This window comes from Haemorhous mexicanus, chromosome 5 (assembly GCF_027477595.1).
Source record: "Haemorhous mexicanus isolate bHaeMex1 chromosome 5, bHaeMex1.pri, whole genome shotgun sequence".
Taxonomy (NCBI): Eukaryota; Metazoa; Chordata; class Aves; order Passeriformes; family Fringillidae; genus Haemorhous; species Haemorhous mexicanus.
In genome coordinates this window covers 51,671,668-51,686,320 of record NC_082345.1, presented here as the reverse complement: position 1 = coordinate 51,686,320, position 14,653 = coordinate 51,671,668, and the positions used below count along the sequence as shown (strand labels likewise).

General features: G+C 40.9%; 1 protein-coding gene across 1 annotated transcript; it reads right to left on the bottom strand.

Moving 5' to 3' along the window:
* Window positions 1–5,762: 5,762 nt before the first annotated feature.
* Window positions 5,763–14,275, bottom strand: CAV2 (caveolin 2). Its single transcript, XM_059847142.1, has 3 exons — window positions 14,054–14,275; window positions 13,720–13,907; window positions 5,763–6,873 (listed from the first exon to the last, which is right to left on the bottom strand). Exons 1-3 carry the CDS (start codon window positions 14,204–14,206, stop codon window positions 6,723–6,725), a joined length of 492 nt encoding a protein of 163 aa, XP_059703125.1. The 5' UTR covers window positions 14,207–14,275; the 3' UTR covers window positions 5,763–6,722.
* Window positions 14,276–14,653: the final 378 nt, after the last annotated feature.

Genomic DNA, 14,653 nt, shown 5'->3' with positions numbered 1-14,653 from the left:
ATGAATTCCAGAATAGGCTGCACGCAAAGCGAAATGAACATTAGCAGTGCTTTCTTGAGCTGGAATACCAAGAAGACAGCCTACTCAGAAAAAGCATGAATACTACCAAGCAGCAAGAGTGAGCAAGTTACATCTGCAGAGATGGCGAGGGATGGAGCCATGGCCCGTTGCCTCTAGCACTGCTTGTATGAGAAATGCACACAAACTCCACAGCCAGAGACCTGGCATGGAGCACACAGGAGTTCTGCAAGGATCTCCTGTTTCACTCAGAGGAAGAGTAATAGCTCAGTGGGAAAGGGCCAGGTAAAGGCCTGCAGAAATCTTCTGAAAGTGCAAAGGCTCCATTCCTCTTCTCAGTTACTATAAACGGATTATCCAGGGTTGGCCAGAAATTACCAGAAATTGCAGACACTCAAGCTGGCCTTGGAAATGCCACCCTGTCTTCTCATGGAGCTTAGCTGTGTCTTTAGTAGTGCAGGTTAGTTGCTAAGCAGGACTACTTGCTACCTTGGTTGGCCCCTTCACTGCCTTTCTTCATCACACCAGCCTTAGGCATTTCATACCTACTTTTAAAAAGTTTTTATTGCTCCAAAATATTGCTTTAACTGAAATTTCAGACCTCAGGATTACCTTAGTTGAAAACTTACTCTAAACCTGCCACAAATCATGTGCAATTTATGATTTACTTTACCCATTTTGAGGGGAGGAAAAATTTTGTTAGGGGTAAGATTCCCAGAAATCAGTGAGATTTTTTTTTTTCCCCAATGGGAAAAAAAAAAAAAAAGATTGGACAAAATCCCTCAAAAACTGTCAGAAAATGAGTCATGAAACTGAACTGAATGTGAATGACTGCTCACTGAGTGTCTTTGTCTGGTATCAAACACTCCTCCTTCCTCCACTCCTCACCCCCCTTTTCATTTTAAGCTTGTGTAGTTATTCCAGTTACAGTATTAGCAATACTCCTGTGTCAGCAAGATCAAAATCAGCCCTGGGAAACTGTTTTCTTTACGTGTTGTTTCAACACCAACAAGGCTGTCAGGTAACAGAGGCTGTCCATGAGCAGCCTGCCTTATGCAGAGCACTTAGAAACCTGAGGCTTAGGAGTGAAAGATCATTGCTTTTTTTCTGATCAATTGCTTAACCACATCATTTTATATGCAGTTTTGTATGTTTTGCTGGATGAGAGCCTTAGCTGCCAAAACTGTTGGTATTGAATTTTTAGCAGTCATGGTACTGTTCTCACCCTTTGTATGATAACAAGCATTAGGATAGGATAAACATGCAGGCCAATGTTTTCTTCATTCCATTATTTAAAGACTTGTAGTCCTGGAGGATTCACGGTGGTCATCCTGTCCCCACTCTGGAGGGTTTCTGTATTTTAAAAACTAAGCCACTGGATCAGAATTTTTCCATAGAGATAGGTTCTCCTCTCCCCAATATGCAGGGCTGCAGGTTCCTGGTATTTGGCCTGTTGGTGCCCTGAATCCAAGGATTAGTTATACGAGGAGAAATGGGTAGCTCTTCTCACATTCCCTCCTTCTCACAACCTCTAGAAAGGAGTGGTTTCATTTTATGTGAAAGTGATGCTGCCATAAAACATTTCACAATAGCCTAAGGGCTAGAAGACTCAAACCAACACCTGAGAAACCTGAAATCAATTTTTGCCTGAGGTGTGCCGCTGCATTTTGACTCACTCCTGGGAAAATGTATTTTGGGAAGTACCTTATTCTGCTGATATGCAGTTACGTATATTTTGAGGAGTCTAAGGCCCCCCTTCTTTTGGGGTTCTGACTGGGCTTAGATGTGAGTAAGATGCCAAGTTGCTCAAATAAGGGCAGTTCTGGGCATGACAAAAGTAAAACTATAGGTATTGTGGGGGGTTATGGGAAAGGGAGGTGCCTTCTGAGTTCAGACATGTTCCTGGTGGGTGGCAGCTGGGCAGGGATTACAGTTTTGAATCAAAATGCATTACTTTTTCTCATCTCAATCCTGTAGTAGGTGTGTATATCTTTTATTAGAGCTAGCCCCTGTAGGTCTTTATCAAGATAGCTTGTAACTGCCTTAACTGGAGAGGCAAATAGATTGAAAGCTTTAATTCTGCAAGACCTGGTGCAAACCAAATCCCTCTTTTGATGCCCTTTGCAGTATCAGATAGCTTGAAAACTGAGTTGGACCATGAACTGTGGTCTATGTCAATGCTGTTCTGTTCCATTCTTCCAGTTCTATCGTACTAATAAATGTTCATGTGTTTTATAGAAAATATCAGACTGTGAGAACTTGTCTCATTAATGGGACTTAAATACCCACTCCTTAAGGCTTATGCAGGATGGGCTTTTTGTCACTCTGCTTCTCTACCTAAATATTGCCTGGCAAACCCTAGCTGGTAGTTGTATCATTGTGATAGCTCTAATAGCGTAAAATAAAAAAGCAAAATCAGGTACATGGGGTGAAAAGGCAGTTCTTATTGAGCTGAGACAGATGAAAAAATTGACAAGCTTTCCTCAAGGTTTGAAATAAAAGTGAATCTCTGTATTTTATTCCATCTGAGTGTCTTAAGTGGGGTCTGATTCAGTGCTATGTGAAGGAGTCCTCCTTTCTCCCGCTTGCAGTTGGAAGGGGAAGCTATACAACAGCTGAAACTGAACATGTAACACAGATGACACTCACCCTGGCATCGAGTTGTGAGAGAAGGGTGTAGAGAAGAACCTGCCTCACTACTTCTATGAAACTCTAGTTGCTTCCATCAGCCTTCCCAATTTCTGCAGCAAATACAACTTTTTATGTAGCAGAGCAAAGAAACCAAGCCAAGCCCAGCCCAATATTTTACACTAATCAGTACAGACTTTTTTCTCTGGAGGATGATTCAAATGATTAGCTCCTCTGAATTGCCTCTCAGAAGACATTTTCCTTTTTTACAATAAGCTTATGAAGATTAGTGTCACCAAGCTACAGTTAGCCTTTATTAATTAGCCTGATTTGTAAATCCCTGCATGAAGAAAGAACCTCCAATTTTAATGCCTAACTGCTGGTTCAGTATCTCTGGAGGCCTTCAGCTCTAATTTTCATGAGCATAAACAACAGACGACACTGGTAAAGTGTCTGGTGTTTGACCTTGTTCCATTTGCATTTGTATTTAAAAAGAACCCGAACAAACAGATGTATTTTTCCATGTTTTTTTTTAAAGAGGTAATAACAGCAATAGTTTTATCTCTGCAGGTGGGGGAATGATCACACCCTGTAAAAATAAAGGACTTGCCATTCTTTGGCTTCCACTTTATACAAGTGTGTGGTCTGAGGTCCCAGAGCTGCAGGGATGTTCTGAACTTTTTAGTAAGTGAGTGCTTAAGTGAACTTTTTGGATAGGTGGGAACAGGCTCTTCATTTACTAATATATCAAAGTTTCTGTTAAGAATTTGTTTCAATTTATAGGGTGAACTACTAGGATGGTGAAAGATAAGAAACAAACATAAAGGTTCCAGAATCAGATTAGGAGCATTTTAGGAAACAGCGCTTGTAAGTAGGTAGGTTAAACTTCTCTGTGAATTAAAATTAAGAAGTCCATAAACACAAATCCAGGGTGAGTTCTGTATGTCAGTTGTGATCTTCAGGAAAAACAAGCTGCTGAAAGATTTTGCAAGTCAGAACTCAGTTTCCAGCTCATGGCTGTAGACCTGAGGTCTGCAGTAACAAGAGACAGGCTGGAATCGTAACACCTCACACTTATTATTTGTAATAGCTCTACCATGATGATAGAAAATCTACTCTTGTTAGGAGCAATAACATTTTCCCCATCCCACAGACACGAAGATGCATCAAAGTAATTGGAATCAGGTGTAAATTTTCTTACATTTGTTGCAGACAATGAGACTCAGTTTCTGGACCCCTTTGCCTAAGTTCTCATTTGGTAGTTGCTTTTAAGGGATCAGCTGAGATGGTTTGTCCACATTTCAAACAAATTGGAGACAAACCTGCTCCTACATCGCAGAGCACAGTCCACTGTCCCACAGTGCTGTGAGGTATTCACAGTATATGCTGTGCCAGACCTTCAGGATGTGTGTCAGAACCATAAAACCCTTAGAATACTTGCGAGCCAGAGTTGCCTGGGGCAGATTCACACCTGAGTATTGGAGAGTCTGTAAACATTTCTACTTCCTTCCAAACAAAGTAAGAGTATTTGCCAAGCATCTAATATTTTACCCAAAGTCTGAGAGTGCACTTTTAATCTTCTTATAGTAAAGGCACACCTGTTCCAGAGAGAGATATTGCTATAAATATCTAAGAAGTGAAGAACTTTAATTACAAGCTTGCTTGAGTCTTTTAGCTCAAAATGGTGAAAAGAAATGGTGAAAAGAACTAGTCAATGACAAGTCTAAATCAAAATAAGAACAAACCAAACCATTCTACTTTATTATGGTAGCTAGAGCCAGTAGACTTTGGTAAGCTATTAAGAATGCATATATACAGGAATGCATACCATAAAATGATACATCTTTCTCTGGGGAATGGCCTCATTCTCAAAACTTGAATTGCAGACTTGGGTTCCTTCAAAGCTTAGGCTTTTATAGGACTCCTTTTAGACACGAGAACTAGTACTGATTGATTTATTTTCTTTTCCTCTTTTAAATGAATTCATCAAGGGGATATTTTTCAGTGGAAAATATCTTTGTAAAAGTCCTTGGACGCTGTAAAAGAAAATAACTCTCAAAAGAGTTCAAGACTAGCCTGGCCAATTTTTATTTTCAAAAGAGTTATTTCCATTTTTAACACAAGAAAGGTATTTTGAAGAACACATCTGAAAACAAGCTAACTTCTTGCAGAATAAAAAAGAACAAAAGCAGTTTCCATGGGCACTAATCATTAAGATCCAGTTTTCTTAAAGCCATATGAATCCCTCTCTAAATGGCAAAAATGCTAAAAATATTTTATTATAGAAAGATGTTCTTAATTTACAAAGAATATCCAGGTAGCTTTAATAGGCCAACAGACAATGAAAGGAAAATTCTGCAGCTCATCTGTAAAGAAAGCGTGCACCTGTAAAAAGAATTAAGCATTTTTTTGAATGTTGCCAAAATTCTGCAGAGAGACCTACTTCAGAGATAGCAATCATTCTGTATGGGCTTAATTGCATACAGAAATATGTCATTTTCTACTATGAATACAGTTGATAACAGGGGAACTGTATTGATACTTATCCATTTCTTTACCTCTCATATATTTTGGAAGAACTGCATAGTATTCTATGGTGTTTGGCATTTTAACAGTTTGTTTAAAAGCTGAAAAATCTGAAAAGAAATGAAATTGAAAATGGGAAACAGCTGACATTTTATTATTTTATTAGATATCTCTTGTTTGATAAGAAATTTGAGACATTTTAGAAAATAACATTCTAAATCATACAAACATTTCACAATTGCAACTTACCATCTGTATTTAAATAAAACAGCAGCATAAGCCCACCAGAAGGTTAATGTAATTTTAATGTACCTCTGCACATTTTCTGTTATTCTGGTTTAAAAAGCCATTATTAGGTGCAGAAGAAAGAGGGGTCTTTTTCAGGGGTTAGGCTTTGAAATAGTAAATAAGCAACAGAGAGAGAGTCAAGTCAATAGGTTAGGAGAATTAGACAAGGCAAATATAGAGTGTCTAGCATAGCACACTCACTTGCCATCTATAAGAGCTTGCTACCTAGTTAAAGTGCTAGCATAGTGTCTATTGCTTTAAATACCAATGTTCACACCAATAATATACAGAAATAGGCAGGGTAGCATTTATTACACCCAATTTTTAATAAAAACCACTTCTCATAAACAGATATTTCCAAGTCTTTTGCATAATCGTGTATAAAAACACTTATAATCTTTGCTTTTACACACAATCATATATAAATAATATATTAGAATTGCACAGCAACACTCAAAATCTACTTAATTTAGAAAAGGAAATTTTAGTTATCTAAAATAATTTTTGCAGTGTCTCATTCTTGATGCTTAATAAGTTGGTTAGAATTCAAATACTAGAGAAACTATGCTTCATAGAAACCTGATCAACTGTCATTTACAAAGGTACAAAATATACAGCAAAGTTAATCTCTCATTAAATAAAATATACAGATTAGCTCATGTTACAGATCATTAACTAACACCTTATTTTAAGGGAAAAACTTCTAGGGAGCTTCCCCCCTCCCCCCCATTATAGGAGCTTTACACAACAGTTCCTTTCCCTGTATGTTTATGCAATGAGTCACGTTCACTTTAACTGCTGATAACAGAGGACTGGGTTTATCATTCTGCATAGCGAGGCCAAAAATGATCCCTGGTGGAACTGCAGTAAAGTCAGTGTGAAACCCTAGAGATCAGTTTTGTCTAAGGTATCACAGCCTATTCATTCATTTATTTATAGCAATAACACCAATCATTATCACTGTGGTGGTTTTTAGTCCTGCATGAGAATTCTCCTGTAATCTACTAATCAACCTACCATTAAAATAAAGTGTTGCCAATACACTCCACGATCACTCTGTTAAAACAGTGAGCTATGAAAACTGCCTACTAATTCTTAAATGGATCTCCCTGATAATAAATGAGTTTTAATAAAAACAGCATGTTCCCACTTAAACCAGCCATTGTAATTGAAGTTTGGAATGAATGGTAAGTGCTTGTATGTTAGGTTAGCAAAGAAGTATAACACCAGCTACAACTACAGCAGTGTCACATCTCTGATGTTTACTCTTGGTCCAGGCGTATATTCACCATGGCAAAGCACCGACCTAGGCTCTGAAAGAATGGTACAACAAAAACATCTGTCAGGCTCTTCCATACAGTTTGCACTGAAGGCAGGACCATGAGACAGGTTTTCACAAAAGGAACCACAACCCTGCAAAAGAGAAAATGAAAAATTTGAAGATTGCTGCTGCTACAGCACAGGGAAATAAGGATAACAAAATACAGGTGTAACATCTTATGGAAGAGAAGTGGTTCTTTACATTTTATAACTTCATAATATAAATATTTAAGCAAGTTGGCTCTTGCAGTCATTCTCCATCAATTTTGTTTGCTCAAGGCCTCACACCTGCATATGCATGTGGTCCTCTGGCCAGAATAATTTGCACATGGGAGTGTAGACATCAGCTTTCTTTTTGTTGTGTCTCTGTTTACTAACTGGCAATTTCATTACATGCCATTTAGAAGGATGAACTTTGGCTGTCTCTTCCTACTCCTGGCAGGGCTAGTGTACATGATCTGCCATAGCCCTGCTGCCACCCACCATGGCTGAAGAGCAGTCATCCCCTAAGGACTCACTTGTGCTGTGGTCATATCTGAATGTGGGTCTTTAGGGGCTGACAGAAACACTATGTTCCCCAGTTTGATTTACTGGAAACAGCCTTGCTGCCTCTTCTGGTGTTTCTTTTATCTGTCTGTCTCGCAGGCACACACAAGTACACAGGCACACATGCACATAACACCATTGGTGTCCCGTTCCTACCCATCCCTGTTACAAGATGCTACAGTAAAACAGAAACATGGAGGCAATAACCAGTTACATCAGATTATTAAAATACAGGTACATGCCACTTTACAGCATCAGCCCGTCAGAAAAATGGGCTGATCCTGTGAAGTTCTTAATTTGTGAGTGAGAAATTAACATTAGATTATGGTCAGAACTCCTTGTCAGGGGACAAGATATTTTTATTCACTCAGGGTGCATACTAGAAAGTATTGTGCTTCCATCTCCTGAGCTTTGGTAAGCATCTGGGGATTGCTCTCCATGTGTGCCAATTCCAAAGCAATGTCATTACTGGTGGCTTGAGCCAAGCACACTAACAGTGGAGGAGGGCCAGAAGAGCACATATGGGCAGCTCATGAGGGCCAGTGGATACACGACAACTGACCACAGTACTTTAAGTTGTTCTCCGTCCTTAATCATTTACTGGCCTAAACCTCTGGTCATTTCACTAAGCTGTTCTTACTTGGGTGCAGACAAACTAAATGTATACATAAATAATACTGAAGTTCTACTAGCGCAAGGTTTTAAAAAAATCTCTCTGCCATACTGAACATTTTTACTTCCTAAATTAGGTAAAAGAAGCTATAGATTCTTTCGACAATGATAATAAACTCTGCTCTACTTTACCGTTGCATTAAAAATTTAAGTTCCCAGTCCTGCATTTGCATAATTCCACTAGAGAACTTTCACTGACTTTGATTGGAATGACAGAAAATACCTAATCTAATATTTCATCATAGGTCTGAAAAAAAGTTGCTGTGTATTTACAATGCATACTCCTCTGATTAGCAAAGTATAAAAAACCTAAACCTTAAAAAGTTTTGAAGGTTAGAAATGTACAGAATCAAAATAATTACTTTCAGTGTTTATCTAACAGCTTTTGTCATACAATGCAAGCCATATACTAGTACATCAATGCTCTACTCAAAGCTAGCCCAGATGGATTTAAACAATAATAGTTTTTCTAAAACCTTCTCTTTTGTCTCTGCTGAAACACCCCATATAGGACTGTGAGCATTACTGGAAAATCATGCCTCTAGTTTTAAACTGAACCCTGTAAACTATGTGTTATAATCATGTATAATATCACTGCATATAGAATAGATCAGTTATAGAATAAAAAATTAGGCCTTAATCTGTTAGAATACAGCTGATAAACATCAATAATACAAAGGAAAAAAAAAATTGCTATTTTTCCAAGCAACACAGAGAAAGCACCAGAAATGCCTATTTTGTTTGTGCTGACTTCACCTCTTTTCTATTTCAGATAGTTTATAAAGACAATGTAATTGTTCCTTTGATACCATCTATAATAAGTTGGCCTAATTTTTTTAAAACTTATCTGAACTGGAGAGAAGCAGAAAAGACGACATTTCTTTTGGACCCTCGCTTGACAGGATCACACAAAATATAAATGAAACAAATACCAGAGTATGCAGAAGATTCACAGAAAGATATAGAAGGCAGGAGCAGCAGTGATCATAGTACTTGAAATTGCTGTAGAGGTCATTCACACAGTACTGGAACTCAACCTATTTTGATGATCTTAAGGAAAATAAACATTCAAATGTTTGGTAATGTTTTATAATCTTTAAGCACTTATTATTAAATTTTTCAATTTATGGTAAATGCATGCAAAACCCAATGTAGGCCTAAATTCATAGGAGGATACATGAGACATAATGGCAACCAAAGCTAAATAATGTAAATAACTTTCAACTTTTACTTTAAAGTCCATTCACTTATAGAACAATTACTCAAACGTCTTTCCTCAGAGAAGAAAATCCTTTACGCCAAGGAGAGTCATAAAAGGTATTTTCTAAGTTTTAAATTGCGTGTGTATTTACATGTGTACAAGTCTGCATCCCGTTCTGCACAGGAGATCTTATCTGACAGTGCGATACTTCCAGATTATCAGAGGGTGCAATGCGCTTTCTGTGGAGTGACCAGTCACACTTAAAAATTAATAATCAAATGCCATGAGAAGCCATGTATTTGTTTTTGTGACCTGACAAATATAACAAACCCATCCTTTGCTGTGGATTTAGCCCAGTCTGCACTTCTGTTCACAGACATGGTAGGTACCTGCTTGAGTAATGTCTAACAGTAAAATGAAAGTAGCATATCCCAAGGATATCAACCCTGATGCCTATTGGTACAGCTAGTGTTACCATGTAGTACCACATTGGGAAGAAAACAAAAGGTCTGTTGAATTTGTGATTTAAGCTGAAGACAGCAACCTATATGACCTCTCATTGAATCTTGCTATGTATACATAGTATAAAATACCCATCCTTCAACCAAATGGGATGAATTGTTTCTTTTGGGAACTGTTGAACTGAAAAGCACCAATTACCCCATTTTTTCCCTCCTATCCTATTTTCTCTTTATTCTGCTCAAGGCATGACATCTACAAAATTATACCCCTCAATGTTTCTCACTTTTGCTCATGTTACTTTTTCTTCTTGCTAAGCCCTGAATGAACACTGTCAAGAACCAAACACCTTTTGTAAATGGCAGAGCACACTTTAATTCCCACTGATAATGAGAATCAACTTTTTACAGACTTGAGCAACAATGCTGGAGTAGTCATGCACCATTAATTCAGATTCCAGCTTCAAAGTGAAGAATCATTCCTTCTCCTGTAAGGTTTTTCAAAATGGAATCTCAGTCTTAATACTATTTTTCAAATGCTCTATGTTTCTGTGCTTAAATTATCTAACCCCATGTACTATATCATGATTGTGAATGAGAAGTCTTGTATAGCTCTACAATACAAGCAAGCATTGTGAAAAGGCTAAAAATTACCTAGCAGTTCTACAGCTTGTTGCATGCCATTAACCATTGTGACAAGTGAGGCAATGGATAACCACCAAAGCCTTTCAAAACTCATACACAGTATTTGAAGTGCATTAAAATCAAATATTATGTATTCCAGGACCTGGATAGACTGGAAATGATAAAACTACTACAAAAGAAGCAAGGCAGCATCCACATACTTTCTCTTCCTAAACCAAGGGATATGTACTGGACATCAAAGAAGAGGCATTAAGACAACATCACCAGATTATAAGGTGGTCCTTCCTAGCTGTAGTGTAATTTATTTAGACTTCAAGCAGTCAGTAGGGACGTGGTTTTAGGGTTGAGTGAGATAGCAGCAGTTATGTAAATAAAGCTGTGGAATACAAAAAGGTAAAAAGTAACGAATGTCCATATTCATGTAAGTCCATGGCTCTGTCTTAGCCCTGTGAATGGAAGTTCAAGCAGAGAAGTGCAGTGAATGCCTACTGCTTTAGCCTATGAGGAACAGAGCTGAGTGAGCCCATCTCAGATCCAAGACTCAAGTTTTGGATTACTGATTCTTAGCGTAAATATGCAAAGTACCAGAACTCTATTCTGATAAAACTACAAAAAGGCATACATGAAATTCAAGCGTTAATTTCCAAGAGGTTGCAAAGATATGGCTTGGAACAAGACTCAGTTGCTGGTCTACAAGAAATATAACAATTTTCATTGAGCTGCCTGAAAAATCAGAACTGTTCTGTTCATATTCAAAAATCATAACCTTAAGAGCTACAATCTGAGGACATATTTTAAAAGCTTGTTAATTTCACAGATGTCACAACTCAATGTGGCCTGTATACTCTGGTGAGAATGACAGTCATCAATAAAGGAAAAAGGTGAAGTTGATTTCCTTGAACTGGCTTGTATGTGGATCACCAGCCTGCTAGCTGGCCTAGGTTCAGCCCATCAGTATCTTTTACCAGGTAGTGTGAAACCAGATTCTGCTCAAGCAGCCAGTCTGGAAACACAATATGCTCCATCCTTATGGTTAAAAATGAAAATCAAGTGTATTACTATATATTTCTTACTTAGCTTTCTTTTTACAGGTGAAAGACAACATTTACTATCAGGTGTGATGGGGGCAATTCACAAGGTGCCCCTGAGTGTGAGAAATGTTGAGTTAGACATGTGGATTTTTAACATGCTGATGAAACTGCAACAACATGTGTGGCATCAACAGAGCTTTCTGCTTGAGCACCTCCAGAAATTGTGAAAATAGTTTTGAATTTATTCCCAGAAAAGGCTCCTTTACAACACATCAACATCATCACCTCAATGGTTTGGATGATAAAAGTTAAGCCCAGAGACTCTTAGTGGCAGACTTCTGGGCGGGTTTGCCCCAGGGTCTTCCCATGACATTTAAACAGCTGAAGGCAGAGTTATAATGGAATTCCCTTTCTTTCATGTACAAAACAAGGAGTTACTTTTTTTTTCAGACCCAATGGGCCTACAAGGGAACTAGTACCCTGTATTTAGGGCCTCTAAACATTCACTGCTTTTGCACCACCCTCTCAAATGCAGAACACTGAAGTCCTCACTAGCATGATATCTGGAACATGAAGAGGGGCCAACTTAGAGATGCCAACTTAGTCTCAGTGTGTTCCACCATTGTGTTGGAACAAATCCAGCTCGAGTTTGTGGGAATATGAGGCAGTATTGCCTTTGGATGGTAGCACTGGATGGAGTCCAAGGGGATGCAGATAGCACTACTGAGTTATGTGATTCTTTCACATCCATTCCAGGTGCAAGGAAGATGAAAACGAAATATCAATTCTATGTTGACAAGGAACCCGGGCAAAGAAACTGATTTGTTGGGGAAGCAAGTGTGTTCACAGAAAGTTGAGAAAAACTTTTCAAGCTACATTCAGACAGCCCTATTTCACATGTACTGAGAACCCACAGTTCCTGAGATAGTCACTAGGGACTACGTGCATAAATAGTAACTGACCTCTGAGTCCTGGATCAGTCAAACCTTGTATCCAGTCTGTGAAATCCAGATACAAGATCCTTCCGAAGCACAAAGAAAGCACTACAGTTTTAATAAATTTGGCATTGATGAATTTTTCCATAGATATTTCACTACTGGAAACCTATATATACTCACCCTTTTGCAGTCAGACTGCACACTATGGCAGAGTGTGAGCTGACAAATCTAAAAATCTGGGCAACACTACGCCTATGAACTGTTTGTAACAATTTGGGAACAAGAGATATAGCCAGTGGGCATCCCTAATGTGCACGGCAACTCCTTTGGATATTATGCAAACACTATGTTCCAAAATTCAAGTTAATCAGTTTTCAAAGTGGCTTGACAATGTTGCCAACACAAGCTTCCATTGTACTTTCAAAAACTGAAATCTGCACCCACGAGATTGCCACCATAAGTTCAGATAATCAATGTATTCCTAGGGTTTTGTGTTCACTTCCAGTTTCTGTATTCTGTTCTCCTTGATAAAAGGAAAAGGATTCCAGTGTTACCCAAATCAAATTAGACTTTGCCCAAAACTCATGTATATGGAAAATCTTGGTTTGCAGCAATAATGTCAATAATCTGCATTCATCCTTTCCTCTACAGCCTTTTGGATTGTCAGTTCTTCCCTCAACCTCATTATACTCTCCGCCTTTCCTCCTTCTCCACCATCATCTTCCTTTCTGGTCTCAAAGTACTCTTCCTGGTATTTTGTGATTGTATTATGCTTAAAGTACACAGGTTTGCTGTGACTTGGATGGCCAGTGTATTTGCCTATGAACTTGTGCCAAAGCCAGAAGCAGCTTTCCTGAGCTCAGCAGGGTTTTTTGCTTAGGTGGAAGGGCTTTGGAGCACTGCATCTAGAGATAGCTATGCACCAGATGCAAGGCACTGGCACTACATTGTATGGCAGTAACATAGAGTCAGCTGGGCCCCCAAAAGCTTTCTTCAGTCTGTGAGGAAAAAAATGAAAGAGGTAACGGTACTAAGAAGTTAGTAATAACTTCAGGTGTAAGTAATACTTCTTCCTAGATAATTCATTTAAAATACACGTTTGAACAAATTCTGCACTTCAGTTTGAAAAACAAATTCAGTCACTATTATCACTTCAGAAGCCAGCCAAGGTTGGAATGCATTGCTGTAGATGCTGTCCAAGCGGGAATACAGGTTCTCTGCCCCAATGAGCTTATATAGTCGTGACAGACCGCTGGTAAAACCAGGCAGGGAACTGAATCACAGAGAAAGCATTGCTTCCTTTTCTGTCCCTTTAGAAATAAAGCAGTTAATATTAGCTGATCTGGCTCCCGGTGTAAAGTCGGCGCCCGGTGGTGGGGCAGAAATGAATCTAAAGGAGAGGAGTTCTGCAGAGCTGTCGGCAGAGCCCGGACACAGCACGCCCTTACCAGATGTGGAGGCAGCTGAGCGTCGCGAAGACGATCCCCACAACCAGGGCCATGGGAATGGCGAGGACCAGAGTCAGGACCTTGTAGATCACGTACTTGCTGAGCTCAAACAGAGCGTGGCTGCAGATCCAGACCTTGTCGAAGGAGTGGGTGAGCTCGGGCTCCGCGATCACATCCTCGAACCCCAGCTGGAACAAGAGGAGGCTCTACCGTCACGGGGAGCTGGGGCGAGGGGAGCCCGCGGGGCCCCCCTCGCCGAGGAGCCGAGCACCGGCCCCGGCCCCGGCCCCGCCCGCCCCCGGCCCGGCCCGGCCCGGCCCGGCCCGGCCCGCACCTGCAGGTGGGAGTTCAGCCCATGAGGGTCGCGGTCCAGCTCGTCCTCCGCGCACTTCTCCGCGTCCGACAGCGCGGGGCCGCCGCTCCGCGTGAAGTTGTCGTCGTCGTCCATAAAGATACGGGTGTCCACTTTCTCCGTCTCCAGCCCCATGGCGCTGCCGCCGCTGCGCGGCTCCGGCCCTGCCCTGCCCCGTCCGCCGCCGCTGCCCCGCCGTGCCGGGCCGGGGCGGAGCGGGGCTGCCCGGGACACGCCCCGCGGGCCGCGCCCGGGGCTGGCGGCGGGAGCCCTACCGGGCCTCAGGGACCCGCGGGTCGGGCTTGGGGTGGGTGCTCGCCGGCAGCCGCCGCCCCGCGGCTCGGCACCCGCTCGGTGGGCGCTGAGGCGGCCCGGCTGGCTGCCCCGGCCGCGCTCGGTGTCCCCGTCAGTCTGCGGTGCCCGGCTGTCACCGCGGGCTCCCGCCCGGCTGGCCTAAGTCGGCGCTTGTGGCATCGCAACAACAGGCAGCATAAACAAAAAGGGGAGGGGATTGTGCTCTGGGCCATGCTGGGCCGTGTCTGTGCCCCTCTGCAGCTGTAGGGGAAGAGGAAAGAAGGGGCA